The sequence below is a fragment of the Planococcus citri genome, chromosome 5 (assembly GCF_950023065.1).
Source record: "Planococcus citri chromosome 5, ihPlaCitr1.1, whole genome shotgun sequence".
Classification (NCBI taxonomy): Eukaryota; Metazoa; Arthropoda; class Insecta; order Hemiptera; family Pseudococcidae; genus Planococcus; species Planococcus citri.
Genome location: NC_088681.1, coordinates 19,959,360 through 19,986,619, shown reverse-complemented (window position 1 = coordinate 19,986,619; position 27,260 = coordinate 19,959,360). Strand labels below are relative to the sequence as shown.

At 32.5% G+C, this 27,260-nt stretch overlaps 2 protein-coding genes across 9 annotated transcripts in view; both read left to right on the top strand.

Annotated features, from left to right (window-relative positions):
- Positions 1–484: 484 nt before the first annotated feature.
- Cralbp (Cellular retinaldehyde binding protein) lies at positions 485–23,784 on the top strand. Of its 8 annotated transcripts, none has more exons than XM_065369948.1 (14): positions 485–597; positions 745–872; positions 1,067–1,148; positions 1,222–1,296; positions 1,378–1,642; positions 1,710–1,902; positions 1,983–2,200; positions 3,544–3,768; positions 6,970–7,129; positions 7,256–7,317; positions 7,422–7,615; positions 8,160–8,276; positions 8,387–8,480; positions 8,762–9,022. In XM_065369948.1, exons 8-14 carry the CDS (start codon positions 3,558–3,560, stop codon positions 8,926–8,928), a joined length of 1,005 nt encoding a protein of 334 aa, XP_065226020.1. In that variant the 5' UTR covers positions 485–597; positions 745–872; positions 1,067–1,148; positions 1,222–1,296; positions 1,378–1,642; positions 1,710–1,902; positions 1,983–2,200; positions 3,544–3,557; the 3' UTR covers positions 8,929–9,022. The 8 variants fall into 8 exon arrangements, 7 of the variants coding, with proteins under 7 accessions (XP_065226020.1, XP_065226023.1, XP_065226022.1 ...); XM_065369951.1 differs by having other exon boundaries at positions 1,222–1,300; XM_065369950.1 differs by having other exon boundaries at positions 1,216–1,296.
- Positions 23,785–24,021: 237 nt separating this feature from the next.
- The window catches only part of cu (curled), a 37,126-nt gene continuing 33,887 nt past the window's right edge, over positions 24,022–27,260 (top strand). The window contains exon 1 of the mRNA XM_065369943.1: positions 24,022–24,414. Coding sequence (XP_065226015.1) covers positions 24,206–24,414 — 209 coding nt within the window. The 5' untranslated portion in view covers positions 24,022–24,205. The remainder of the gene's footprint in view (positions 24,415–27,260) is intronic.

The following is a 27,260-nucleotide window of genomic DNA, read 5'->3' as shown; positions in this document are numbered from 1 at the left end:
GAGGGGTTACAAATTATTTTTTCGTTTGATCATTTTATTGATTTTTTAAAATACATTATAAATTATTATGCAATTTGAAATCTTTGCAGTTTTGAATCTTGATTCTAAGAAATTTCAAGTGAAAATCGTGCCTGAATAAATTTATCGAATATTGGCGAAGTGAAATTTGATTTCTGAAAGATCATCGTTATCATTATTTATTATTGAAAAACAAAAATTCCAATTGGGCAAAATTGCCCTCGGGCCTCGACTACTCATTTCAAGTAATTAAGTTCAGTAATTTTTTGTGTATTGACTATTGAAAAAACGAAACCTGATTGGTTCCTCCGAAATGGTCGAAGCCTGGTCCTGATCTAGTGATCGTAATTAATTAATCAAATCAGCTAATCTAGCATTGATCCTGATCATCCAGTGATCCTGAATTCGATTGAACCATCCTTGAAGCCAAAATTTAATCGAAGCCCAAGAGCGTCTAAAGAAAAGAAAGGAGTAAGGAAACTTCTTGTCTTGCACGTAATCACTAATCAGTGATTCATACTTCATCTCAATTAATTATGTGTTTTATGGATTAATTTTATTAAAATTCAACGAATAATCGTAAGTATAATTGATTATAACATCAATCCATCGAACAACGATCAAATTGGCTCGTATTCAACAATGCAGAATGTATAATTTCTACTACTATCGTAAATGGAAGTTGTTGAAAACTGAACTCTTCTAATCGTATCCTTTTTTTTGCAGTTCAACTCGTAAAAGTCGTAAAATCTCAATCACCAAATGTTCAGCAGTACATTCCATTACGTAACGAGTGAAGTAACTCGTTTCACAACCGATATATAGCTTTTTGTAATAAATACACAGACATCTTGGTAAGTAATAAGTATCGATAATACAACCGAAAGTTCATCACCATGACTAGTGCATTTGGTGGCATGATATTTCGACCGAGCAGACCAACTGTGCGGTATATGCTGAGACTGAAAGAAAGTGAAATAAATGACGCTAGATTAGTCATTGTAGCGATGGTTTTTATGTAATTCTAATACATCTTTCCGGCTTTCAGCGTTCGGTGTTTTTGAACTCGTCTCAGGATGGTTCTTCGCGTGTGTTCGAAAATCAATTCCGCTGATGAAATCTACTCGCTGGTAAGCAGATATTGGATATTGTTTAATTATTTCTTCACGCTAATAACCAAACCATGTTTTGTGTGAGGACCAGCTACACTCCTTTGTTATCATATGAGACGATAAGGTACACAATATTATGCGATTTATGACACTGAAATGCGATACCGTAGGTACCTTCCTTGTTTATATTTTCGCACATTCGTCCGTTTTGGTTCGTTTCATTCTAAATATTTATTCTGGCTTTCAGTTTCAGCTCGTCAGATATTGATTTACTGATGTAATGATCATCTCTATACGCATACGGAGTTACGGACGTTTCCTACAATGAACCACTCTTCAAATCGGAAAACCATACTCGAATCAGCGGATTTTCGACTCGATCGTTGATACTTTGCCAAGTTTATTAATCCCACGCGTTCATCGCTGCTTTAAACTATCGAAATTCGTATCTGTTGGCACCGGTTATATAATTCATTTTGCAGTAACGCATCTGCGAATTAATCGTACGAAGAGTAAGAAATTTCCCCCATCGAAGAAACCAGTTTTTTAATCGAATATTCACCTTGATCTTGACATTAGAATAGGAAAAAAATCTGCAGAAAAAAGGTTCCAACCACGATGGATGTAATCGCGGCGTATTTGACATTGAATATCGCAAGATCTTTTTCGAACCAGTCGTCGTGTTCTCAGTTCCTTTTTCGATAATTACCGAATGGAAAAAGTCGTGCTAGATATTCGCTATTGGCAGTGTTATCATTGAACAATATTCGTAGTATGTTTGTGTACCTTTTAGCTATGTCGGATTTTTTAAAATAGTCATTAATTTTCGTCAAATTTTCATCGATTTGGTAGGTACGAAAAAAATATTCCATTGACAATAAAACAACGATTAAGGTACATTACATACTTCGACGGACCAAGGACAAACATCTACCTCTAACTACCCACTCTCGCCTATTGTTCGTCGATACATTCGATCTTCGATCATTATTTATTGAAAAGTACCCTCGTCTTTTTCACTCGTGTCGTAGCTGTCTTCGCTGTTGTTACCGCTGTTCGCGCTTGTGTTGGTAAGTTTACTTACGTTTTGTATTGTTTTATTCTGTTAATTGTTTCATTAACCTGGACACTGGAACTGGATGTTTTGATTCGAGGTGCTGTGGGTTTTTTCGAGATGTGATTGTGTTGATTTTTTAATTGATTATTGGATCAAAGTGATAATTATGAGTTGAGATGCTGCAATTTTCTCGTTGGATCGGTCAAATTTGGTATTCTAACGTTTTATAGAATGTTTTGTTTTGTTTTTTTTTTTTTTTAAATAATTTCATATTAAACTAGGTTTTTATTTTTTCTAGTTCATTTATAATTTATTACCTAATAGAAAAAATGAACATTTTTTTAAATTTTTTTTTAATTCACTAGATATTTTGAACTTTTGATCAAGTTTTTTTTTTAGATTTTCAGTTTACCAAATTCAGATAGGTATCTCAAGATGAAAAAAAATCCACCGACTCTTATGAAAAAATTAATATTTTTGAGTTTAATTCATTTTTTAGTCTACAAGATTGAGACTAATTTGCTTCATTTTTTTTTTACAACCACTCGAATCAATCTTCAAATCTGTTCGATTTTCTAATACAGCACCTGATGGATCATTCATCGATTAAAAATTAATATTAATAACAATAACAGGTACTCGGATAGAAACACAGGTCATGAAATTAGTGAAATCCTTGACCCTCTACTAGGAATTATTAATTTAGTACGAAGATGAGAATTTCGCAACACGTTTTGAAAAAACGTCGAACAATCAACGATCATTCACTGTCAATAGGCCACAAAAGTACGTCTACGTTCTACATACCTCATCGTATTTTCGATCCTATTTACGTTCTTGTTTCGTGAGAAATTCGTCAAACTATAAGTACGCGTTAGTACATTAAGAAGGTCTTTTTCTCTCGCCGATGTCACTAATTATCGCCTTTGGGCTAATGACACCCGAAGCACGCGTACTTGAAATAATTATTGTGGTCCTGGTAGTACTTACCTTTATATGAATATCGAATGGCGATGAATCTGGTATGGTAGTTGTTGAAATTAGCATCGGTATTTTGTAACTCTGTACTATTGCCATTTTAAAAAGATAATGCTCGAGATGTACCTACTGAGAGGACCATTATAACTTGATGCTAGATGAACTGTTACGTCAACGTTACAACTTATTATACTTACTTAGTAGATTATAAGTAAATAGGCTGTCTATTGACTGGTGCCTACCTACTTTGAAAGGCAATATTGAGCACCTGCTGTAATCTGTCAGATGCGTATGCTTTGTAGAAGATAGGTTCTTATTGTGTATTTGTTGAATGATCGGATTACAAGTGAAGTTCGCGTTTTGGTTTCTTGGTTGCAGATATAATCGCGATTATGTCCACTGCCCAGGTGATACCGTCTTATCGATGGGCTAATGATTTTGTAAACAAAGTTAGCAAGAATGATAATGGCACCGAGTTATCAGAGTTCGCCGAACGAGTCGCCAAATCGGAGCTTAGAGAAGATAAACAGACCCGGGAACAAATGCTGGACGCTTTTCGAGACTGGATCGCTAAGAATCCGGATATAAAAAATATTAATACAGGTGAGCAGTAATTTTTGATACGAATGGTTCTTTTTTTCGAAGAGTAGATATTCGTTTTTCCAAAACGGTTTCAAAATTGGGGTTTCGGTCTTGATTTTTGGAAAATTGGACGATTTTTTTTCACGTGAAGTAACTTTAAAACCTGCACTTGAACTGATGGTACTTTTTTCGTCTGGAATTTTTTTTGCATTTTAGAAAGGTATATGAGATGAATGCTCAATTTTTGAATTTTGACATTCTGAATGAAAGTGTCGCCCTCCTTTCTCCCTCCTTATTGGCGTTTAGTCTCGCTTCTTCAGCTAAATGCAGTTGAAGGTGAATAATTTCATTTTTCAAAAACAAGTTTTTGTTTTTTTCCCATCAATTTCACCCTTTGTCCATCTCCCTCCCCCCTTATTATAAGTCTACTATTTCTAAATTTGAAAACTTTCTTCCCAAATTTGAAGAACACTTTGAACACAAATTGTTTTATAAAATTAATTCAAGGACACCTAATTTTTCTTCAATTTTCTTGATTTCAGCATCCATTTTTTTCAATTCCTTGGAAAATTTTTTGTTTTTAAATTTTTTTTCTTCTACTTAATGGATTTCAAACCCCACAAATACTTGATGAAATTTTTTCGAGAGACTGTTGATCAACTTGATTAATTTTGATTGAAATACTCAGAGTTATTTTTATTCATAAATGACATTTTCGGTGAATTTTTCGTCTCATTTTCTTCCATTTCTTTTTAGAATTGTTTTTAAAAAAAAACAAAATGGATTTTTTCAAAACTCAAGAAAGTAAACTGAAAATCATTCAAAAAGTGCATTTATCCGTATTGAAAAAAATCGTTTTTTTCAAAATATAATTTTTTTAGAATGTTAAGTTAAAAGTTCATTTATTTTCAAAAAATCTAAAAAAAAATTTTACTGCGTTTTTTCTGCAGAGCTCGTGAAATTAAAAAAAAAATAAAGTGAAAAATGACGCACTGACTACATTACTCATGCTCTAGTATAATGGGAAGTTGGGGTTGAAAATAACCACCCCTCCACCTTTGCAAACTTTTGATTACCTACTTCAATATGAATATGTAGGTAATATTTTGAAATGAAAAAAGATAGCGATTTCAAAATTTAGGTTGAATACTTGAACTTGAAAGGCTACACTCTCTGAAAGAAAAACTTTCTTGAAAAAAATAATGAAATTTCTCACCAAAGAAAATTTGTTGATTAGTCAAAAATATTTACATTTCATAGATGAAAATCATCTCAATAAATTTTTTTTGCAAAAATAAGAAGTAGGTAATTTCAAATTTTGAAACTTCCAAAGCTTGAATCATCTTGAATGGCTTATTTCCCCTCCCCTCCTCTCCTTTTTTTTTTAAAAAAAGAAAGTAATTAAAATGAAATTCTCAAAAAAATTGAATTATAAAAATAAAATCTCGAAATCAGGTAGGTACAACTTTTGAATACATTTTTTCATATTTTGAAAAAAAAAGATTGAAAATTTTATGAGAATGAAATTTTGACCAATCAATGATTCTGATTCTGATTTTGAATGAGGTGATTTTTGTGGTCAGGGAGGTCAAGAAGACAATTTTCCCCCATTTCCCTGAAAGCAGTGTTGCCCAACAGAAAACAAAAATTGACTCGATGCATTTTTTTTATGTACATATCAATAACGTAAGGATAGAATTTTCGGCTTTTCATCCAGCCTGTTATTGAAATTATTCATTTTTGATTCCTTCACTCCCTCCCCTCCCCCTTCAAAAAGGCGATAATTTTTACTTTTTTTTAGAGAAGGGGAAAACGCAAGCGTGGAGGCAGATTTTGAAAATTGGTGCCTTAATTAATCAAAAGGGTCACAATAATGTAAATTCAACTTTACAGATGTTGAATTTCATTCTTAACAATTTTATGACATTTTTTTCAAAATTCTGAAGAATCCCAAAATCTGCTAGAGGCTCCAAAAAATGACTCGAAAGTTCGAAATCTCCACCAGTTGATTCGAATGATCAAAATAGAGCATAAACTATAAATTTCAATTTTTTACACAATTTTTATTTATTTATTTTTTTGGGGAAAATAGGCTCAATTTGAATTTTTAAAAATCTGCCAAATTCAAAAACTTATTTAAACCCACAAAAGTGGATTCATCATGTAAAACTACCGGAATCCTTGAAAGATCCCTTTTCTGATACTTTTCAGGTCTAACCTGGTTTCATTTTGACAAAATAAATGAAAAAACTAGGAATTTCTCATGTACCCTTCTCCTTTCGCCCCTCCCCAGTCTCCTCATATTCCATGAACTTGAAAATTATTGAGAAAACGTTTTCAAGGAAATTCATTTTTATTCGATTTTTCCTCTTCTTCATGTTTCACAAAAATTTTCAACTTTGGATCCTGGTAGAGGAGTAGGGAGGATTGAACCACCAATAAAATCTGAATACTTTGACAACGTAGGTATTTTACGAGTAAATTCGCAACAATTTTTTTTTGAAACTTTGACATATTTCGACCTTCGAGAGAAAAAAGAATTGAAAATTTATTCACCACAAGTCGACTTTTAAAAGGGTCTTTTTGAAATTCAAACTGAACATTTTTTTTTGAAAAATAAAAAGATCAATTTTTGCAGAATTAATTTAAAATCCAATTACCTATCTACTCTTGCATGTATTTTGAAAAAAAAAATGTAAAATATATTTTTATATCAAACCATCCGAAAAGTCAAATATGTACAACAGATTGGCTGTACCTCTTCGGTATTTTCCCAATCGCTAATCGTTATTTTTAATCCGTTTAAAAAAGTTGACCTCTGGAATTTCCCTGTTTCTCGGTAGGTATATATCTAATCTTCTCTTAAAATGCCATTTCAAGATGAATAAGTATAAGGCATTGAAACAATCGCTGTAAAAACCGCAAATTCGCCAAAAGTGGAGAAATTCTCCATCAATAACAAAAATACAGTCACCCTTTCGTCTGCTAATGATTCAGTTTAATCATCGAATGAATCTTACATTATTATAAACATTATATCATCAGACCATGTGCTCTATGAAGATGAAAAACATCCAATGACATACTTTCGCCAAACCGGTTTTCAAGTTTACCATTTTTCAGTCAGCGTCTATTTTTAATGCGAGACAATTATCTTCTTTATATGTAATTCGCATATGTAGGTACCTATTCGTTAATGATTTTTTGTTTAATCTGTTGCAGACTCTAATTTCTTGCTACGTTTTTTACGAGTTAAAAAATTCAGCTTACCGATGGCTCAAGATATGTTATTAAAGTACTTAAACCTCAGACAGACTTTTCGACCATATTTTTACAATCTGGATTACTTGTCGCCTAGTATTAATCAGCTGATTGACGAAGGGTAAGAAAGCAAGGATTTCTATTCGATGAATCAGCTTCAGCCTTCTATTCGTACTGCTACGCTACACCTAAGCTTTCTAGAGAAATGGATTCGAGTAGATATGCTAATGAGTTGGATTTTTTCCAGGTACTTGTTCGCTTCGCCTAACAGAGATAAATTGGGAAGACGTGTGATATTTGGTCATGCAGGTAATTATCGCGAAATTGAGTCCTCTCCTTTTTTCGGTGTAATTTTTTTTTTACGAGTATTGTACATATTTACCCTTAGTAATGATTTTATTTTATATGTGTAGCAAATTTGGACCCTTATAAGCACTCAAATGTTGACTTCGCCAAGATACATATTTTAACCTACGAAGCTCTGTTATGCGACGAAGTCACTCAGGTCACCGGAGTGGTTCATTTTGGAAACTGTTTGGGAGTATCGCCGGCAGTTATTACGTACTTTTCGCCTAAGGAATTTTACACATTGTTGCGTTGGGGAGAAGTGAGTTGATTTTATAAAGGTCGTTGACCTTGTGCAACTTTTCAATGTTTGAGACGATTTGCTCGGTGACGAAGCAACCTGAACAGCGTGTATGTGAAGTGTTTTATCTATCGTGAGAATTGAAGGGACGTTCAAATAAAAAATTAACGTGACCATGGCCTTCATTTTTACCAAAAGAACTCCTAATCCTTTCGTATATTCTTGGTTAAAAAAAACAAAAAAAACAAAAAAAACCTATTAAATTTAATTATTACTTTTATTGTTGAAAAATTTGCAATGCTTAGATTTTTACGTAAATTTTAATTTGATGAAATGAGAAGGATGATGGGAGTGGATTTTGAATTGTAAATTATGTTTTGACTCTTATCTGAAATTTACAAAAAAAAAAAAAAAAAAAAAAGTATAAAATATTTAGAGTGTCTGAGAAGTGAGCGATCAAACTAAAAATTTAAATTTAGCCAAGTACTGTGAATGAACATCTTAATAGCTCCCTTGTTACGAATTTTTTTTTCAACCTGACGTATGTATTTGTTTTCTCTTACAGCAATCTGTTCCAATGAGACACAAAGAGTTCCACTTCATCAATGTTCCAACTCCTTTGAAATACATTTACGAATTTTTCCAGTCAACTTTTAGCGAAAAAATCAGGAGTCGATTTATGGTTGGTTTAATTTTGCTAGCTCGAGTGCACTTGTGCGTAGATACTTCGGATAGGTACTTGAAAAAGAGCTTATTACAGAACGTGTTTTGTTTTCCATTGTATTATTACAGATGCATCATTCTTTGAACGATATTGTCGACCACATGGATATTGACACGTTACCGAAAGAGTACGGTGGCACGATTCCAATGGCTGATATGATCGGTACGTAAATGAAAAATTCATATTTAAAGCTTCAATTAATTGCTTGGTTTGAAGGGAGTTCGACATAACGACAAACTGCCGGTGAAATGCACATTGCTTGTCCATTTAATACACTTACCTACCTGTATTTTTAATTACTCGCCCTATTAAGCATTGGTACCTATCTATGATATTTCACATAACACCAGTAACAATCAATAATACTAAATACCATTAAAACTACATATGTAAAATTAAATAAAATGAAAAAAGAAATATTGCACTCGAAATACTCGTTGCAGAAATGTGGAAAAGCGAATTGCTACAAAAACGCGAACGATTACTTTCGTTGGATAAAATGGTCCTATTGAATAACGACTGCGTTACAAAAAAGAAATATTCCAAGTCAGCCAAGGCTCAAGCAATGACCCACGTTACCGGCAGTTTTCGTAAATTGAATATAGATTGAAATCCAATTTTATTGTTACCTGTATTATTTCTTTGTGTATTTTTTTTCTATTTTTTATTTTTATTTTTTTTTTCAAATAAATGCTATTTGTATATTTTTTTGTCAGTTTTACTTGAAAATTGTGTGATCTGCTTCGAAGAGGGGATGAAAGATGAATTTTAATTTCAATTACGTAATCCCTGTCCTTAATTTATGAATTATCTTATTGTTAAATGATGATCTAGGAGGAGGGAGTATTTATTGAATTGAATGTGTTCTCGTATGCATTAAGTTAGGATATTTCGATCTTAATTTTTATCGAATAAATTTCGTAGATCTGTATTACATATTTGTATTGAGGATGAGGATATTCAAAGTGGCAAAACGCTCGATTTGGTGTTATTGATTAACTAACGTAATTTTATTATTTTGTTCAGGTCTTTGTCTTTAAAGAAGAAAGAAATGTAGCCGAAGAAAGAGCAAAATTATGCCAAATATTGGAGTGGATAGAAATTTATATTTTGCTTTGAACCGAGTATTCCTTCGAAGAGGTAAATAGGCAATTTATCTGTAGATAAGTTGTATTGGTCGTGTACTTTGAATGGAAAAGGATGAAGAAAATTACTTCGCTTCTTATCGTCGTGAGCATGGTCAAGCAATCTCATAATGTGGAAAAGCGAAAAAAAAATTGTAATACTGCTTGAGTAACGAAAATATACTCATTGGAAAATTATTACAAAAAAAAATCAGCAAAAATTCTTGAAATTGATGAAAAAAAATTAATAATTTACGATCAGAGTTTAGCAAAATTATTTTTTTAAAAAAGGCAGAAATTTTGGTAAATTGCACGAAAAATGTTGAAAATTGAAAATATAACTAGAAATTTTGAAAATTGGAAAAATAATGTAAAAAAATGCACGTATAAAAAGTCCAGTTCTTCTTAAAGAAAATTTGCAAAAATCATATGACAAATGATGGGAAAAAAAGCGTGGAATTTTCAATAAATTGTGTAGAATTCCTGGAATTTGAAAAAATTAGCAAAATTTGCTGAAAATCAATTCAAGTGACTTGAGAATTATTTTAATTTTTTTTAAAAAATTAAATAACGTAAAAATCATTAAAAATTCAAAAAGTCAAGTTGATGAAATATCATTACAATTGAGGTAAAATTGAGTGGAAATTTCCAACAAAAAAAAATTATAAAAAAGTTGCATTAAAAAACTGTAATATTGAAATGCGCTTAAAAACTTTTGATTTTAATATTGATAAAAGAGTTGTGAAAAATAATTAAAAAATGCCAAAATCCTCGATCAAAACTCGCTAAAATTACCTGCTTGAAAATGCGTAAAATTGTACAAAAAATGCTCAAAAAATTCCTAAAAACCAAATAAATAAAATTGCAAAATTGGGTGAAATATTGTAAAAATTACACTACACATCGATAAACTTGTTTGAAATTAATACGAGTAAAAAATTAGAAAAATTTGTTACAAATTGAAAAAAAAATAAAAATTTGTGTGAAAAGTTTAAAAAATTTGCATAAAAATTTTAGAAAATTGCTCATCAAACCTTTGGTACGGAGGTGGTAAAATTTTGAGATTTTTTTTTAAATTGAAAATATTAAAAAAATTAGTATTGTAAAAATCGTTAAAATTTGTAAAAAATTGTCAGAGTATCGCAAGTTTGGAAAAAGTTCATGTTTTAAGAAGAAAAAAAAGTGCGTAAAAAATGAAAAAAATTGCTTAAAAACTTTTGTAAATCATAAATTTTTGAATAGTGAACAAAAATTATGAAAAAAAAAGGTGCTTCAAGAATAAAAACGTTGGTGAAACAGAATGAAAATTGGGCAACATTTCCAAAAAGTGACCAAATTTCCATAAAAAATGTTGAAATACTGGAAATTTGAAAATGTATAAAACATGTAAAAAATTGCAAGAAAATTAGAAAAAAGAATAAAAAGTTATTAAAAAACGTGTAAAATTATTCGAAAATTGTTGTAAATTTACAAAAAGCGTGGTAAAATTTCTTTATCAAAATTTTAAAATATCGAATAGGCTTACTTATTTTTTAAATTTTATAATGCTCTTTGTCTTGAAGCCTCATAAAACTGAATTTTCGACTTTTTTGGGCTCCAAATTGGAAAATTTTTGGACCTGTGCTTCATTAGCATATAATTTTTTTCATGTTGAAGAAATTGGTGAGTTGGAATAATTAGGAAGAGGCTGACAGAATCGTTCAATACGTTGATTAGGTGGTCGGTTCTCAAAGAGAAGACAGTTTTGAAAAAATTGTGGTTTTTTCGCTCTAGCCCCTACTCAACCTGTTTTGGGAAAAATTAGAGAAAATGACACGTTTTCAAAATTCAATAAATAGTATACTTTCCAAACAGAATCTGAACTATAGTTCAGATTCTGTTTGGAAAAATTTTATAATTTTTAGACTATTTCTCTCTCGATTCTCTAAAATTTGCAAATTTCAATGATGACCAAAAATTGGCGCGACTGCATTCCAAAATATTTCCCAATTTCAGAAATGATATCTTTCTATGTTTTGGCAAAATTAATGCGAAATATTCAAGAAGAAAACATTTTCAAAATACGAATTTACCCAAAAATGAGCGTTTTGCAAATTTTTAACCACTCAGTGGAAGTGGAACCCTCAAAAGTGGTCTTGGATTTTAATGGCAATGGCCTTAGCAAAGCAAAGCCTCCAATATTATCTTTTCAAACTGGTTCATTTTTCACAAAATAGCTTGAGTAGGGACTATACAGCAATAAAACCACGATTTTTTCGAAAATGACTGCTCTTAGAGATTCTGCATTTTTCCTCCAGGGGTACTTCTGGAGCTTAAACATTTTTCTCGTAAGTGAAAGTTACTACCCAAAATGAAGGTCTCCACTGAATTTGGTTCAGAATCATTTTTGACATTTTTTTTCGCGATCCTTTCTAATGTTCACGTCAACATTTTAATTCAAATTCATCAATGATAATTTGTATTCATTCATTAAAATTAACGAATTTTATTGTCGTCTCACTTCCTTAAATTGTCAGCTACCTATGTATTTAAAAAAATGTTCAATTCTTTCAATATGTTCGCTTCTCAATTCATCAATTTGATAATTTGTATTCATTCACTATTCGAGGAATTTTATCCTTTCTCGCTTCCTTAAATTGTCATCGATTTGAAAATTTTTTATAAATACCTTCGTCGGTTTTGTCTAAACGTTTCATGATTAGATGCTACCTATATAGACCTACCATGTGGTAAACAAAGAGATCTCGTCTCTTTAATAATAGAAAGACAACGCCAAGAATACACTATACTCGTATGTACGTGACCGATGGCAAGAATATTGTTAAATTAACAACCGAGGTTTCGGGTTTCCGTATCCGAACAAAGTATCTGATATTTACATATTGCTCTAAATTGCTAGTCGAATGTCAGCTGTAATTATCAAGAAGAAGGCATTCGGAGAGACTTACGACAATTTAACTTATATCAGGTCGTTTATTAAGAGAAGGTTTTTAATTAACGTATTCGCCTTTATACCCTTACTTATACCAACACCAGCGCCACGCTGCAGACGTGATTCATATTTCTGTCCGCTCAAATATACTTACTAAAGTCAATTATCTATTTAAAAAACGCGTATAACCAAACCGAGTACCTAATTAAGTAATAAAATTATTTTTACAACGTCCAAATGGAAAATAATGCTATATCATTGGTCAGACTATCGTTCGTATATATTATTTTTCTATCACAATTATACAAACCTAAATAGGTAAACAATTATTAACGAATATAGCAAATTCTTTCACGCCTCGTTGCGTAATTTAATTTCCCATTTTTTTGAATTCGAATCGAGTTTTTTTTCGAAAATTCTGTACAATGTCAAGGTTAATGAAGGATTTTTTTTATCGACTTGGCTGTTTTTCTTTTTATTCAACTCGCGGAAAATTGCCCTCGAATTGAGAGATAAAATGAAAGAAATTTATGCGATTGTTAAAAAAAAAAAGAACTCTAATGGGGATTTAATTTCGCCTATTTTATTACGCCTGCTTTAGTTTTCCATTGTCTTGTCTGAAACTTTTGCCTGGAAATGGCAAAATGATTAAGGCTAATTTGATCTTTGCATAATGAGGAATTTTTCCAAGAAATCCTCGCGTAATAAATTTTTTTTGGACTGAAAATTTTTTTTTGTCTTGTAACAGTGTTGCCATTTGTGTGTTTTCGAGAATGATAATTTCGAAACTATGGTTCTTAATTAGGCTTCGTTAAATTATTGTTTATTGATTAAACTTTGTTTGTTTGTGTTTTTTTTGCAGATATTTTGAAATAATTTGGATCTCTACTCTTATCTGATTTGTTTTGAAAGTTTTCCGATGCAAATACTTGCAAAAACTAGTATTAGGATGTTTTTGCGAACAAAAGAGAAACCAGTTTTTTTACGTGGTAAGTTAGCGGTTTCGTTATGGTAACTTTTTTGCTAATTTTTCAAACTTGCAAGTTGCAAAAATGAGTCGGTTCTATTTTGCGACACGAAAATTTGAATTATACATATTCATGAGTACGGGTTTCATTTAGAATCACGTGAAATTTGGAAATATAGGGTGCTGAGGGGGAAAAAGGGTGTATGTTTTTTTAAGAAATAATCGCAATTTTATTGTAAATTAGAAAGAACGAATGAATACTTAGTTATTTTGAGTACCTACCTAATCAAATTAGTAATTGTTCTTTCTTGTTTTAGTACGAAAAAAAAAAAACCATTTCACAAGCTCGTCGTACAAGAAATTTAGAATTCATTCCTGGTTTCGAAAAATGTTTTGTGGGTGAATAAATGTTTATTTGAATGCTAACTGTTTTGAAGGATTTTTTTTTTAGATCTTTGCGGATGTTTGGGATTTTTTTTGCAAGGTTTACCTACATTTTCTGATAAATCTAGTCGTAAAAATATTGCCAAAAAAATAAATTTGCAAAAATTTTTGATCTGAAATAAAAAAAGTTTTTTTTAAAAAATGGGAAATTTCATGTTTTTTTTCTAAATTTTTATTAAAAATAACAAAGAACTCGGATCTTGCGATGAAAAATGTTTTTCCATCCCTCCTCTTCTCCCTCAATTTGGAAAATAGATTTAGAAAAACTAGAAAAGTCAGAAAACTTCATTTTCGTGATTTTATTAAGAGATGAATTCATTTGAGATTCGATTGAGTCGTTATCGCCATCACTTTTTGTGGAAGCTAATTCACATTCAGTCGTGGAAAAATATTAAAAATTATCTCGAAATTTGATTCAGAGTGCAGACAGTTCCTTCGAGAACGATTTCCTCGATAAAAGTACCTTTTAAGTCGTGTAATAATGATTCGTTCAAGTGAACGATTCAGTCGTTCGCGAATTTTGAACGACTCATTTGAAGTCGACTTGAATTTGACGAGTAGCAATGGTTTATTTGAAATTGATTCGTTATCGTTATTATTCGCTCAAGACTGATTTATTCGGAAATAATTGATTCGCTTAAGATTTCACTGAATCGTTCGCGAACGATTTGTATGATATCTATCATTATTTTTCATCTGTTCACTTGAAATAGTAATGTATTCACAGTTACCTCAAAAGATTTGTTCAAAACTAAGTTCAATTCATTGGGATGTTCAAATTTGACGAAGTCGTTCGCGAACGATTCGTTTCAAGTTGAACATTAATTTCGTAATCAGTCATTTGAAAACGATTTCTTTTGTTTAGTAAGTTACATTGTGCGTTCAGTTCAAATTGTTCGTGTCGAAGTAGATCCTGTCGTTCGCGAATGATTCACTCTATTGCTTCAGTATGATTGGGCCAGAATTGATGCTGTGGGTCGCGAACGATCCATTTTAATGGAATCATTTTTTTTCACAATTTCACAAATGCAAATCTACCTATTTATAAATTTTCTGAATATTGACGAAGTCGTTCGCTAATGATTCGTTCGAATCTGAAATTAATTCGGTTATTTGAGACCGAAACGATCCATATGTGATTAGTTAGAACATTTAGTTGGAAACATACATTCAATCGTTCGCGATTGATTTACTCAATGGATTTAGTGCACTTATCCATAATTGGCGGAGTCGTTCGCGAACGATTTGTTCAAGGTTCAAAGATATTCCGTCTCTCAGAAACGGTTCGTTCGCCTGGGCTCCTTATTATTTGGTGGAAAACGGCGGTCGTGAATAAGATTGACAGAAGAGTAGTCGTTCGTGAACGGGTCATTTCATCAATTAAGCATTGATTCAGTCGTTCGCGAACGATTCGATTAAATTCACACTTGATTGATTCTGTTCCTCAAGCACAATTTTCTTGCTATGACTCTTTAGTCTTTATCCATACAGTCGAATACACAATCAAATATTGTGTTTGTTTGGCAATGAGATGTAGTCGTTCGCGAATGATTCAGTTTATTTTTTCAGAATTTTATAAATTTGATCACAGACAGTCCATTCAAATTGAATTTCATTTTTAGTGCAATGTGCAAATATCTCTGATTTGCTTGAAATACATCAATTTTCAATTTGATGTGGTCGTTCAGAGGATGATTCGTTCAAATTGAGAGTAGATTTGATTCTTTGAGAAAATTAGCTCTTTCGTTTGGATGAAGTAGTTGTTCAAACTTCGAAGTGCATTCATCCTATCGTTCACGAATGATTCACTTGATAATGTTACTGTAATTTGAGTTGCATTAGCGGAGTCGTTCGCGAACGATTCATTCATATTGAACCTGAATTCGATTCCTCGAGAACGATTTGTTTGCTGTGTTGTTTTTATCCAGTCCTATTCTTGTATCTATATGTATTTTCCTCGGGATTTTCATAAATCATCACTTGATCACAGTCGTTTGCGAACGATTCATTTGAAGTGGAAATCAGTTTAATAATTCTGTTATAGTAAATTATTATTTTTGAGCAAGCTGTTCAAAATATATTCAACCGTTTATAAATGATTCGTTTAATAGGTCTTGTAAAGAATTATTTTGTGCAGAACTGATGTAGTCGTTCGCGAACGATTTTCTCAATTTGAAAATGGATTCGGTTTTTTCAGAAAGATGTGTCTGCTGTCTGCTATGAAAGTCGTTCAATTGTGATCAACTTCATTGATTCGATTATCCAATATATTGTATTCATTCAAAATTGATTCATTTAGCAATTCTAGGTACCTATTCAATTGATTAAATATGATTCATTCGATCCCAAACGAGTCATTCCAAAGTGATTCATTCGTTCTCGAACGAGTCACTCTGAAGTGATTCATTCGTTCGCGAATGAGTCACTCCAATAATCAAAGTCATTCATTCGTTCGCAAACGAGTCATTCCAAAGTGATTCATCCATTCGCGAACGAGTCACTCCAAGTCTAAAGTTCAAACCCAAAGTGAATCATTCGTTCATGAACAAGTCACTCCAATGTGATTCATTCGTTCTCGAACGAGTCACTCCTAAGTGATTCATTCGTTCGCGAACGAGACACTCCAAAGTGATTCATTCGTTCTCGAACGGGTCACTCCTAAGTGATTCATCCGTTCGCGAACGAGTCACTCCAAAGTGATTCATTCGTTCGCGAATGAGTCACTCCAAACCAAAGTCATTCATTCGTTTGCAATCGAGTCCTTCCAAAGTGATTCATCCGTTCGCGTACGAGTCACTCCAAGTCCAAAGTCCAAATCCAAAGTGAATCATTCGTTCATGAACGAGTCACTCCAATTTAATTCATTCGTTCTCGAACGAGTCACTCCAAATCCAAAGTGATTCGTCCGTTCGCAAACAATTCACTCCAATGTGATTCATTCGTTCTCGAACGAGTCACTCCAAAGTGATTCATCCCTTCGCGAACGAGTCATTCCAATGTGATTCATTCGTTCTCGAACGGGTCACTCCAAACTGATTCATCCGTTCGCGAACGAGTCACTCCAAAATCAAAAGTGATTCATTCGTTCGCATTCGTTCGCGAACGAGTCATTCAAAAATGATTCATTCGTTCATGAACGAGTCATTCCAAAGTGATTCATCCGTTCGCGAACGAGTCACTCCAAAGTCCAAAGTGAGTCATTCGTTCATGAACGAGTCACTCCAATGTGATTCATTCGTTCTCGAACGAGTCACTCCAAATTGATTCATTCGTTCGCGAACGAGTCACTCCAAACTGGTCATTCATTCGTTCGCAAACGAGTCATTCCAAAGTGATTCATTCGTTCGCGAACGAGTCACTCCAAACCAAAGTCATTCATTCGTTCGCAAACGAGTCATTCCAAAGTGATTCATCCGTTCGCGAACGAGTCATTCCAAAGCGATCCATTTGTTCGTGAACGAGTCATTCAAAAATAATTCATTCTTTCCTGAACGATTGGTTCGTTTCAAAATTGATTCTGTAGTTCGGGAATCGCAAATAAATCATTTTGACCATTGATTCAATCATTCTTGATCGAATCATTCTAAAACCTGTGATCGATTCTTTTTTCTTTTCTTTGAGAACTAAAATTTAAATACGTTTCTCGGTCGATTTTTCTCCGAATTCAGGTGCTATGACCGATTCGCCTTGAGGGTCGATCCTCTCGTCCCCAGATAATTGCCTTTTTATGAAAATATCCCCACGTATGGTTTTTCAACTGAACAGAGAGAGTCATTGAATCGAATAAATACATATTTTATTCGACGTAGATACTTCTATCTCTTTCGTATAATCGTATAATATTCTACTTCATCTTTCACCAATATTCTCATCCAGCATTTGCATCATTTTCATAAATACCCAAGCCCAACCCCACTGCCAGCTGTAGCTACCTTATTCTCATCGGTCAAACTAGTAGGTATATCAACCTCCTAGACTGATGACATCAAACCAATGACCGATAACGACCGCTCTGTCCGCTCTCATGTATATTAAAAAAAAAAGAGAACATTTACGCCAGCGCATTTATCATTATCACGTAGGTAAACAATAAGGCTTATTTTATATCTACATTTATTTACTTATACATTAAACCGGTTTAGGTAAAATGCATGAATGAAGATCTCTTTATGCTCGTATTTATTTTATATTCTTCTATTTTCATTTCAGCTTCCTCATATATCACGTTCGCGTTATAATCGAGATGTCCGGTAATTAAGACACAACTACAATATCGATAGTACGATGAATTACAAAGTTAAATTCCATCCAGACTTACGCATACTTAATCACGTCTGAGAATTTTTATAATAACGAATCGATCGCTAATACGTCCACAACACAGAAAGGTAGGTATAAGGCAAAAAATTCACGAAGTATTGCAAATCCGTGTACAACTATAGGTACATTCTGTGTAGTAAATCGACATTGAGCTCTCTGTACTATAGAAAGGCTCCAGCTGGGGAAAAATAGAGGCCCGAATGTGGTGATTTTTCTGCGAATTTTTTCACATTATTTTACTATGTACTATACGCATATCTATAGGCGCAGATTGGCGACACCTGTTTAAATGCTGCGTGGTAATTGCCCAAACACCGCGATAGTTGAGTGTCGAGTGAATAGGGATACCTTAGTGCATAGTATCCTTGTACTATATATCGAAAGAACAATAGACATTGATAAGTAATAATTTAGCGATAGATCGGCCGTTTAAAGCTGACAGCTCTATTTACTAAATAATAATTTACATAATGCATATAAATTACCGGTACGTTTGCGGAAAGTAATATTTTTACTAATTATAGCAATTATACCAAAAAATTATTAACCTAGCACTCCTTATCGCAGGAAAAGAGGAAATCGATGCGTTTTGAGGAAGTGGTATTCCTCCTCTGTAGAATTAAACCTAGCTATCTCTACCTACCACATATATACTATAACTAAATATACGTGTATACCTATGCAAAAACCACAGCCTACAGCTCCGCGTTCAATTCAGCTAATTTTTTTTTTTTTTGTTTTAGTCTCCTCCTGGGTTCAAATACCCTTATTTGCCAACAGGGCGAGGCAAAGTATTGAGAAAATTTCCCGTATATTGGGCTGATTGTTAATGTTAACTTACTACTCGTGATAAAGCGTTGAAAATCAATTTCGTTGCATAGATTTAGTGGTATTTTTTTCTAATTCCTCGAAATCGTGTTAACTTATAGCGTGACCGGAAATATGGCTTAGGAGAAGGGTGAAAATGAAACAAAAAAATTAATTACTCGTCTCGAGAATGAATATGTACGAGTATAGTTTTTGGTTTATTAAAATCTTTCACGCGTTGAAACTCTCGTATTTCAAAGTGAGGGTATAATTTTCAAATAGTGTTGTTTCAAGGGATGTTTGTTATATTCACGAATTTTTCAGTCGAATTTCAGACCAAGAGGAAGGAAGGTGGTCAAATATTTTCACTCATAAAATTGCATTTTTTTTTTTAAATTTCAATCTCAAAGTTCTGGAAAAGGGTAGGTAAATTACCGAACAGTTTTTGAAAAAAATTAAAATTCTTACAATTTAAAAAAAAGCAAATATTTGGCGTCTTATTACATAATCATTACTCATTTTCGTAAGTAGGTATTCACTATGTATACTTGTATACTCAACACTTATATAAATATTCCTCAGGCTATGCGAAAAATATGTATCAAATTTCTGAGATTTGCAATTGACGTAATTTACGCTCATTTTTTTGTCTTAGTCATTTTACTTAGGATTAGGTATACTTATTTACATAATTGTACGTGATTTCAAGCACATATACTTACCTTTATTTTTATAGGTACTATTTTTTTAAATAGAAAAATAATTGAATGGAGATTGGTGCCAGAAATTACTTTTATTCCATTTGAAAATCATTTTTTCCAATTATGCGAAATATTAGATGCAAAAAGTATCGTTGAATGGATTTAAAAAATGCAATAAAATGTCTTTGAAATGCATGAAAACTGATCGAAATGTTATAAAAATCGCTAAAAGTTCGTAAAAATGGCGACAATATCTTGGAACATAGTACTCGTAGGTAATTGGAAAAATGAAAAAAAAATGTGAAATTCGTTAAGTTATTGTTAAAAGTAGAAATAAAAAAAAATTGACGTCATGTCCCCTATTAAAACGCATAATGATGAGTTTCTGTGAAAATAATTGAAAAAATTTATGTTCTGTTTTTTAGCTTTGGTAAAATGCCTTGTTTGAGGTACATATATTCTCAGGTATCAAAGAAGTCAAAAAAAGAAGGGCCCAAGGGGGAAGTTCCAGAGCCTCGATTTCCTCAGTGAGACCCGAGAAATGGAGATCCTGAGTTTAATGTTGAATTAAGCCATTGATTGTTCAGATGTTGAATTTACAAAATTTATTGAAAAATTTCAATTTTCATGTTTCTCGAAATGAACAATTTGGCCTGAACAACGTTTGGAATTTAATATTGTTGTGAATCCATTTTGGCTCTTGATAGCTCTGAATATAAACGAAGTATAAAGATATGTGTTGTTATTTCTGCTGGTATTTTTGGTAATTTAATTAGGTCTCATTTTGTGAATTTTACAGCGATTTACGTTTTTCTAAATTTTAAATAGAAAAACGTCTCAGTCTAGGGACATTTTATCAAAATTTTGACAAAGGTCATTAAAATCTCATTAGACTAGTATTTTCTCGTAGGTACTTAAAATTCAAATTTTTCAACATTTTTAAAATTTTTTATTAGAAAAAAGATGAAGACTTGAAAATGTCAAACTTTAGCTCAACATTGTATCAAAATTCCATCTTTATAATATCTAAATCAAGTGGGCAGTTTCTGATTTTTTCTAATTTTAAATTTTTTCGGAACGATCCCCCTCCCTCCCCACACCCTCTTACCATCTGAAAACAATTATGGTGGTGATTATTTGGGGTTTAAAGCACAAAATTGTTTGATATATTGTTTTTTAAAAAAAGTTTGAATAAAATTGAAAAAAAAACTAAAACAATTCTATAAACACAAAAAAAATTAAATCCAATGTGAAAAATCTGGAAATTACTTTTTTTGGAATTACGAAAACTGACAAAACAATTTGGAGAGAAGGCAGAGTTTTAAAACATAAACCAAAACCAAATCAAACAATAATTTTTGATTTAAAAAAAAAAAAATTAGAAAAAAAACGAAATCAAAACCATTGAAATTGATAAAAATCGAAAACCGAAACCGAAACCAAAATTAAAACATCGTAAATGGCATTTTCATTTTCGTTTTTCTGCTCGTAGATAGAAATGTGCCAAATTCTTTAAATTTTAGCCCATTTTTATGAAAAATAATTTTGAAAATTTGTGAAAATAGAAATTCTTATTTCTATTTTTCTCATTTTCAATACATAGTTACCTACTCGTTCATGTTTTGTGAACATGATTTCATCTTCCTTTAGGTTCACGTTCGGATGCTTTTATTCAATGCAACCTTTCAGCCTTTTTTTTTTTTTTTTTTTTTTTTTTTTATACAAAAATTGAAATTGAAAATTGAACTTTTTACCTTTGATACCGTTGATCATGGAAAATCTCCCCCCCTCCCCATTGCTTCAAAAAAACGAACAAATTCCAAATAAATGAATAAAAAAACGAAATTGAAACTAAGTAATATTATCTTATCTATAGTATAAAGCTACAAGCAAAAAAAGTTCAGCAGGCTCTCATTTGGCTCCAATTATACCTAGGAAGCTAATTTTTTTTTCAATAGAAAGCTCTCGACGAGTACTTGATGCGAAAAATATAGCGAAGCCCAAATTTTGATTTTTAGGGCCCCAAATTTAAGAAAAAGGGGGCTAAATTCAACATAAAAAAATTTTGGAAATATGTTTTCTTCCAAATTGCATTATAAACCTAATTCCAAAATTTGAACCAATTTGGTCCCATACAGAGGGAGAAATGGCCCAAAAACTAATTTTTGGGCCCCCTCCTCTAAATTTATGAAAACTGAACCGATTTTGCTCATTTTTTTTTCAAAATATTCCTTATGACCTGTAGATATGTTATAAATCATTTGTAATTCAAAATTTTTTAGTTTAAGCATGAAAAATTAAAAATCAAAAAAGCATTATTTTGAACAATCATAACTTTGAACTTTAATTTCTCAGCCGAATATTTCCAATTTGCTAAGCTATACTTCTCAGCCGAGTATTTCTCTTTTCAATTACCCATTTTGCTTAGTAATATATAGTTTGTTGTAAGGAAAGGGACTTGGGGGCAACCTTGAAAAAGCGAGCTCTAAGAGAGAAAAAGGAGAGCGATGGGGGGTTTGGGGGCGCAGCCCCCAAGAGCGAGTTCCGAGGGCGAAGCCCGACGAATGAGTACGGGGGTGAGGCCGCGAAGCGGCCAGGGGGCGGAGCCCCCTAGTATTTTATATGACCAAAAAAAAGATTGAATACTTGGAAAACCGAAACCAAAAACAGAAACAAATTCGCATGCCTGAAAAAAAGTAGAAAAAGTAAAAAAAAAACTTTGAAAATTAATCAAAAAATTAAGAAAAATATAAATAATTCTGAAAAAGATGAAGAAATTATCAAACAACTTGAAATATCAGTTGAAACCTTTTTCTAGTTTTTGAAAATAAAACACACGAACGCTCAAAAAATTTTCAAAAAATAATCTTGGAATGACTTTTTGAGCTGGTTGTGAGTCAAAAAAAAGTCACGACTTGGGCTCTAAGTGGTGGAAAAAGGGTGGCCTCCTCCGCCTCATTACTACCTCAGTTAGCATGTATTTTGTACTCATTTCATTTTCTTCTTTATTTTTTTGAAAATCGAGGGAAATTGTTGTTGTTGTTGTTGTTGTTTTTGTTTTAAATGACTTAAGAAAAATGCCGAAACAAGTTTTTGTATACATATGAGAAGAAAATCAAATTAGGTCGCCCTTCAATCACGATGTACGTAACTTTTTGAAACACATGCCCAAGATTGATTCAAAAAAGGGTCCTTTTTATAGGAGAAATTCGTGATGATTTTTGAGAAATTCTTTAGAGGGGACCTTATAGAAATTGTCAACTTTGATTGACCTGAACTAAGAAATAAATTTTGAGCTTCTGAAGTGCATTTTTGAATTTTTGATCAATTTTTGAAAATTACAAAAAAAAACATCATTGATTGCTAATTTTTTCACACGCACATTTAATATTGAAATAAAAATCTGAAAACGGTTTCAATATTGAAGTTGATCTCTCCCCCCTCCCCTCCCTTCCCCTCCCCTCCCTCCCTGACCATTTTTCGAGCTGATCTGGAGCCTCCAGCGAAAGTTCATTTTTCTCCAGTATACCGAAAATATTGCAGAAGACGCTGTAATCAAATTTGGCAGCTGGAACTCTTTCAGTGAGCCAAATTTCAGCTCCATCAGAGTTGACAGATTGTTCCGTTGTTGGTTGAATTTGCCTATCTTGAATCTATAAGCTCAAAATTTTGGCACATCTTTGATTTTGGATCAATAGGATACAATATCTTAATCGAATATTATCCAATCATTCAAATCTAGTCATGTTTTATTATTCGAATTAATTTTAAATTTCGCCTTCGTAATTTTTGCAGAATTTCCAAGAAACCATCGCTCGTATATTTTGTCGACACATTATTATGAATAGCCTGCGTCAGCATCTCTGCGGATATGGACACCTCTGTCATCGTCATCGCCAACGAAGAAGGGGAATCTGCCGATGTACTGGTGTATTTGTACACAAAGGTACAAGTTTGATCGGGGCACACTGCGTATACCTAGTCCTACGATTTGGCCCTCTACTTCACTCCACGTCCATAGACCACGAGATACACACGCACACACATCATCGTATTGGTAAAGAAGAATAAGAGAGCACATAGAGAAGAAGAGAAGAAGAAAAAAAACCACGCACACTGGCACACACACTGTAGCAGAATATGAGAGAATAAAATCGAGACTATATTAACTGTAACGTGGTCTAAGCCGGTGTGAAGATCACTCAAGGGAAGGTTAGAAATACGTAGCACGGTGCCTGGCTATTGGGCATACGAGTTGGCCTTGCCATTGAGATATTACGTTTAAAGTTTACAATTAGCGCGACGGCGGCGTGGCGGCGGTAGCGGCGGCGTGTAGTGCGCGTGTCGCGTCCGTTTTGTTCCTTTCGCGCGAGTTCACTCACTTCCTCGTAAGAAAAATCCTTCATTCGAAAGTGAGATTCGTTAGAAAGTGGATCGCGGTATCGTCAAGTTTTTCGCGCTTTTTTTTTTCGGTGTCCAATTTACTCTCGATTCGTTGAATCGGTTTTGGAAATTGAACTTTGAATTTTTTCTCGAGTCGACTCGATTAACTCGGATTCGCCGTTGCGGTCAAAAAAAAAAAAATAGACAACATGACGCTGGAGATGGAGAATCGAATAAATTCTGCCGAGTTGCTCCATATGAAGGAATCGTTGGCTATAGCAGAAAGCTTGGCCAGAGCTAGTCTGATGACTTCTCCATCGGCCGAACGACGACTTCGCGCTAGACAACTGGAACTCGATTCCAAAGATGACCCTAATGGATATGTGCCGCCTAAACACGTCTTACTCTATCTCGTCAGGTACGTAGTCGTAGTATACGCATCCACCATCGTGTATTATATATTTTAATGACCTAAAGTCTCTTCCTTATTTGGCCAGCACGTGTGATCTGTTGTACACGATGCAGCTTGCCAAGATGAGTAAACGTAATCTAGGTACGAGTTTTTAGACCTGTGTGAGAGGTTGGTGTCGATTTAGTAGCGTGTTGTGGATATTTTTTCCAAGTTTTGCGAAAAAAATTATCTTAGTGTGGATTTTTACTACAAAAATTGGTGAAAATTTTCCTTAGAGGTGGTCACATTTTGTTTCAAAATTGGAGAAGAAAATTTATGAATTTTTCACCCTTTTTGTTTCGATAGACTCCCCTTTAGCTTTAATTTTTTTTTTTCGTAAACTAATTTTTATCGATACTTCTGACTATAAAAATCTTGAAATTTTATTTTGGTGATAAGGTTTGATTTTTTTCCCCTGCTGGAAATTTCAGAGTCCTTCGACCCCCTCTCCCCCACACTTGCTGGATTCTATAAATTGGAGTAATGTGAATAGTAACGAATTTTTAAGTATACTTACCTGTTAATTCGGATGAGAAGTGCATTAATTTCATATTTAAAATGCTCAAAAATTGACGTAGGTAATTGTATCAAAAATTGCTGAAAATGAAAAAAACCCTCAAAATTCAAGTGAAAAAAATCTATTAAATTTATTTTTTGGGTGGAAGTGAAAAGGGTGTAGACTTTTGAGAATCTCTAGGTCTAATATCAATTGAAATGCTGAATTAACCATAGAAAAATATGATTTTGATATCTTTAATCGATATGGCTAAAATACGAAATTTGAAAATTTTCAAGTAGGTTGACAAAAATTGATAAAAAATTATACATTGAAAAAGCACTAACATATTTTGAGGAACCCAGTAATTTTGAAAAAAAAAAAATTGAAATTACTTGTGTCTCGATGTTAAATTGTCCTGGAAAATAATATAATCACGAATCATACTCCCTCCTTCTCCCCTCTGGAGAAATTCAAATAGAGAATCATATTTTTTTTTTTTTTTAACCTGGTTTAACGATTTGCAAAATATAATTCCTCTCGAAATGAAGGCTAAAAAAAAAATTAACGAAGGGAATTTTATTGTAAATTACGTAGATTTTATTTGTACATATTTATTCTTCCAATAATGACATGTTTTCTCTGAAAAGTTTGAAAGGAACTGCCCTTTGGGAAATTATGCTTCAATCTCATAAACTGGAATTTTCTCCCACGGGGACGAACTTTCACCTTGAATTATAATTTTCTATCTTTATTTAGATACAGAGTTGCTTTTAAAGTTCGATAAAACGAAGTACTTCAATGAAAGTTTATTTGCCTCAAATTCGTTAAAAAAATAGCGTGGAATTTTTAGTAAAATTTTGAAATGTCTGAATCGATTTTTTTTAAAATAAATTATTCTGAAAAATTAATGTTTTCAGTTCAGTTTGCACTTCAATACGATTTCATAATAAGTTAGCCTGAATGTGAAAAATACGAAATACATATTTCTCGATTAAAATTATTTTTTTACTCACTTTAAGTATCCTTGTCTAGTTTTCAAATTTCCACCATTTTTTTCTAAAAAAAAATTAAAATTAAAATATTTTTTTCCTAAAAATAAAAATATACATTTTTAAAAAAATAAAAACAGATTAAAAAAAAATTTCTCAAGGTACACAACTACCTACTAATATTATTATAATGATTTTGTTTCTTTTCAAATTGGAAATTTTATTTATATTTTTATTAAAATATCTCAAACATACGAAAAAAAAGTTTTTGTTGAAATTTTTATGTCAATTTCACATTTATTTACCTACTAATAATCTTTAAAAACCATTTTCCCAAATTTCAAGTTTTCAATCCAGTTTTTTTTTAAATTGCCAAAAATGGCAACACTGACTTTAGCACCGTTCATAAAATTCTAACATAATGAAAAACAGTTCAAACCATCAAGTTGTGTAGAATTCCCTTTCCTGGAATTTAAAATTTTCAGTTGGTGGTCAATTTCAAAGAATAATCTGGACACATCTTGGGGGCATTTTCGGAACCCACGATTAGCCAGACTCTCATTCCACAAAGACAAATATTTCGCATTTTAATTCATAAATCAAAAATTCTTAAATTGAGAGAATATTTTTGTAGTTTTTAAAAATTTTTGAACACACAAACGCCCCCCCTTCCAATTTATGTTTAGAGCTAAAAAAATCAGCTCTTCTCAAGAAAAAATGTTGGAAAAAGGAAAAATTTATGGACTAAGTGTACAAATTCTCAAAATTTTGAAGCATTCAACTCCTTCCCCTCCCCCCCACCTCATCTCAATTCGTCATAATTTAATCAACCCATCTTGAAAATTTTGGCTGATTTGGAATGCCTGGGATGATCCAGATTCCAGATCATATTTTGATAGAATGGTTTTCGATTTAGATTCTTGGGAAAGGCTTTTGAGGTCAGAGGGGAGGTCCAATGGAAACACTAAGATCGTATTTGTCTTCTATGTACCTACTTGAAAACATGATTATTAATCAATGTATCCCATAACTAGGATATTTGTCTGAATTTTTACTCCTTGAAAGGGGGAAGGGGGAGGGTGCTAAATGCCTTATATGGGATCAAATTGAAAAACGAAGACCATATTCGTGTTCAGTCCCTTCGAAAATAAGTCAATAAATATGTCATGTATCCAAAGTTTTCTGAAAGTTTCACCCCTAATGAGGAAGAGGGGGGGGGGTAAAGATTTCAAAGATGAAAAAATCTATCTTTTATAAATTTTCCAACTTGAAAACCTGGAATTTTTTTTAAAAAGCCTTTATAAATTGATTTTTGGGCTTTTTTG

Coding starts and splice junctions, on each gene's coding strand:
- Cralbp (XM_065369946.1), top strand. CDS start 2,901: ATGAGAATTTCGCAACACGTTTTGAAAAAACGTCGAACAATCAACGAT. Junction 7,130..7,255: donor AATCAGCTGATTGACGAAGG/GTAAGAAAGCAA, acceptor GATTTTTTCCAG/GTACTTGTTCGCTTCGCCTA. Junction 7,616..8,159: donor CATTGTTGCGTTGGGGAGAA/GTGAGTTGATTT, acceptor TTTCTCTTACAG/CAATCTGTTCCAATGAGACA.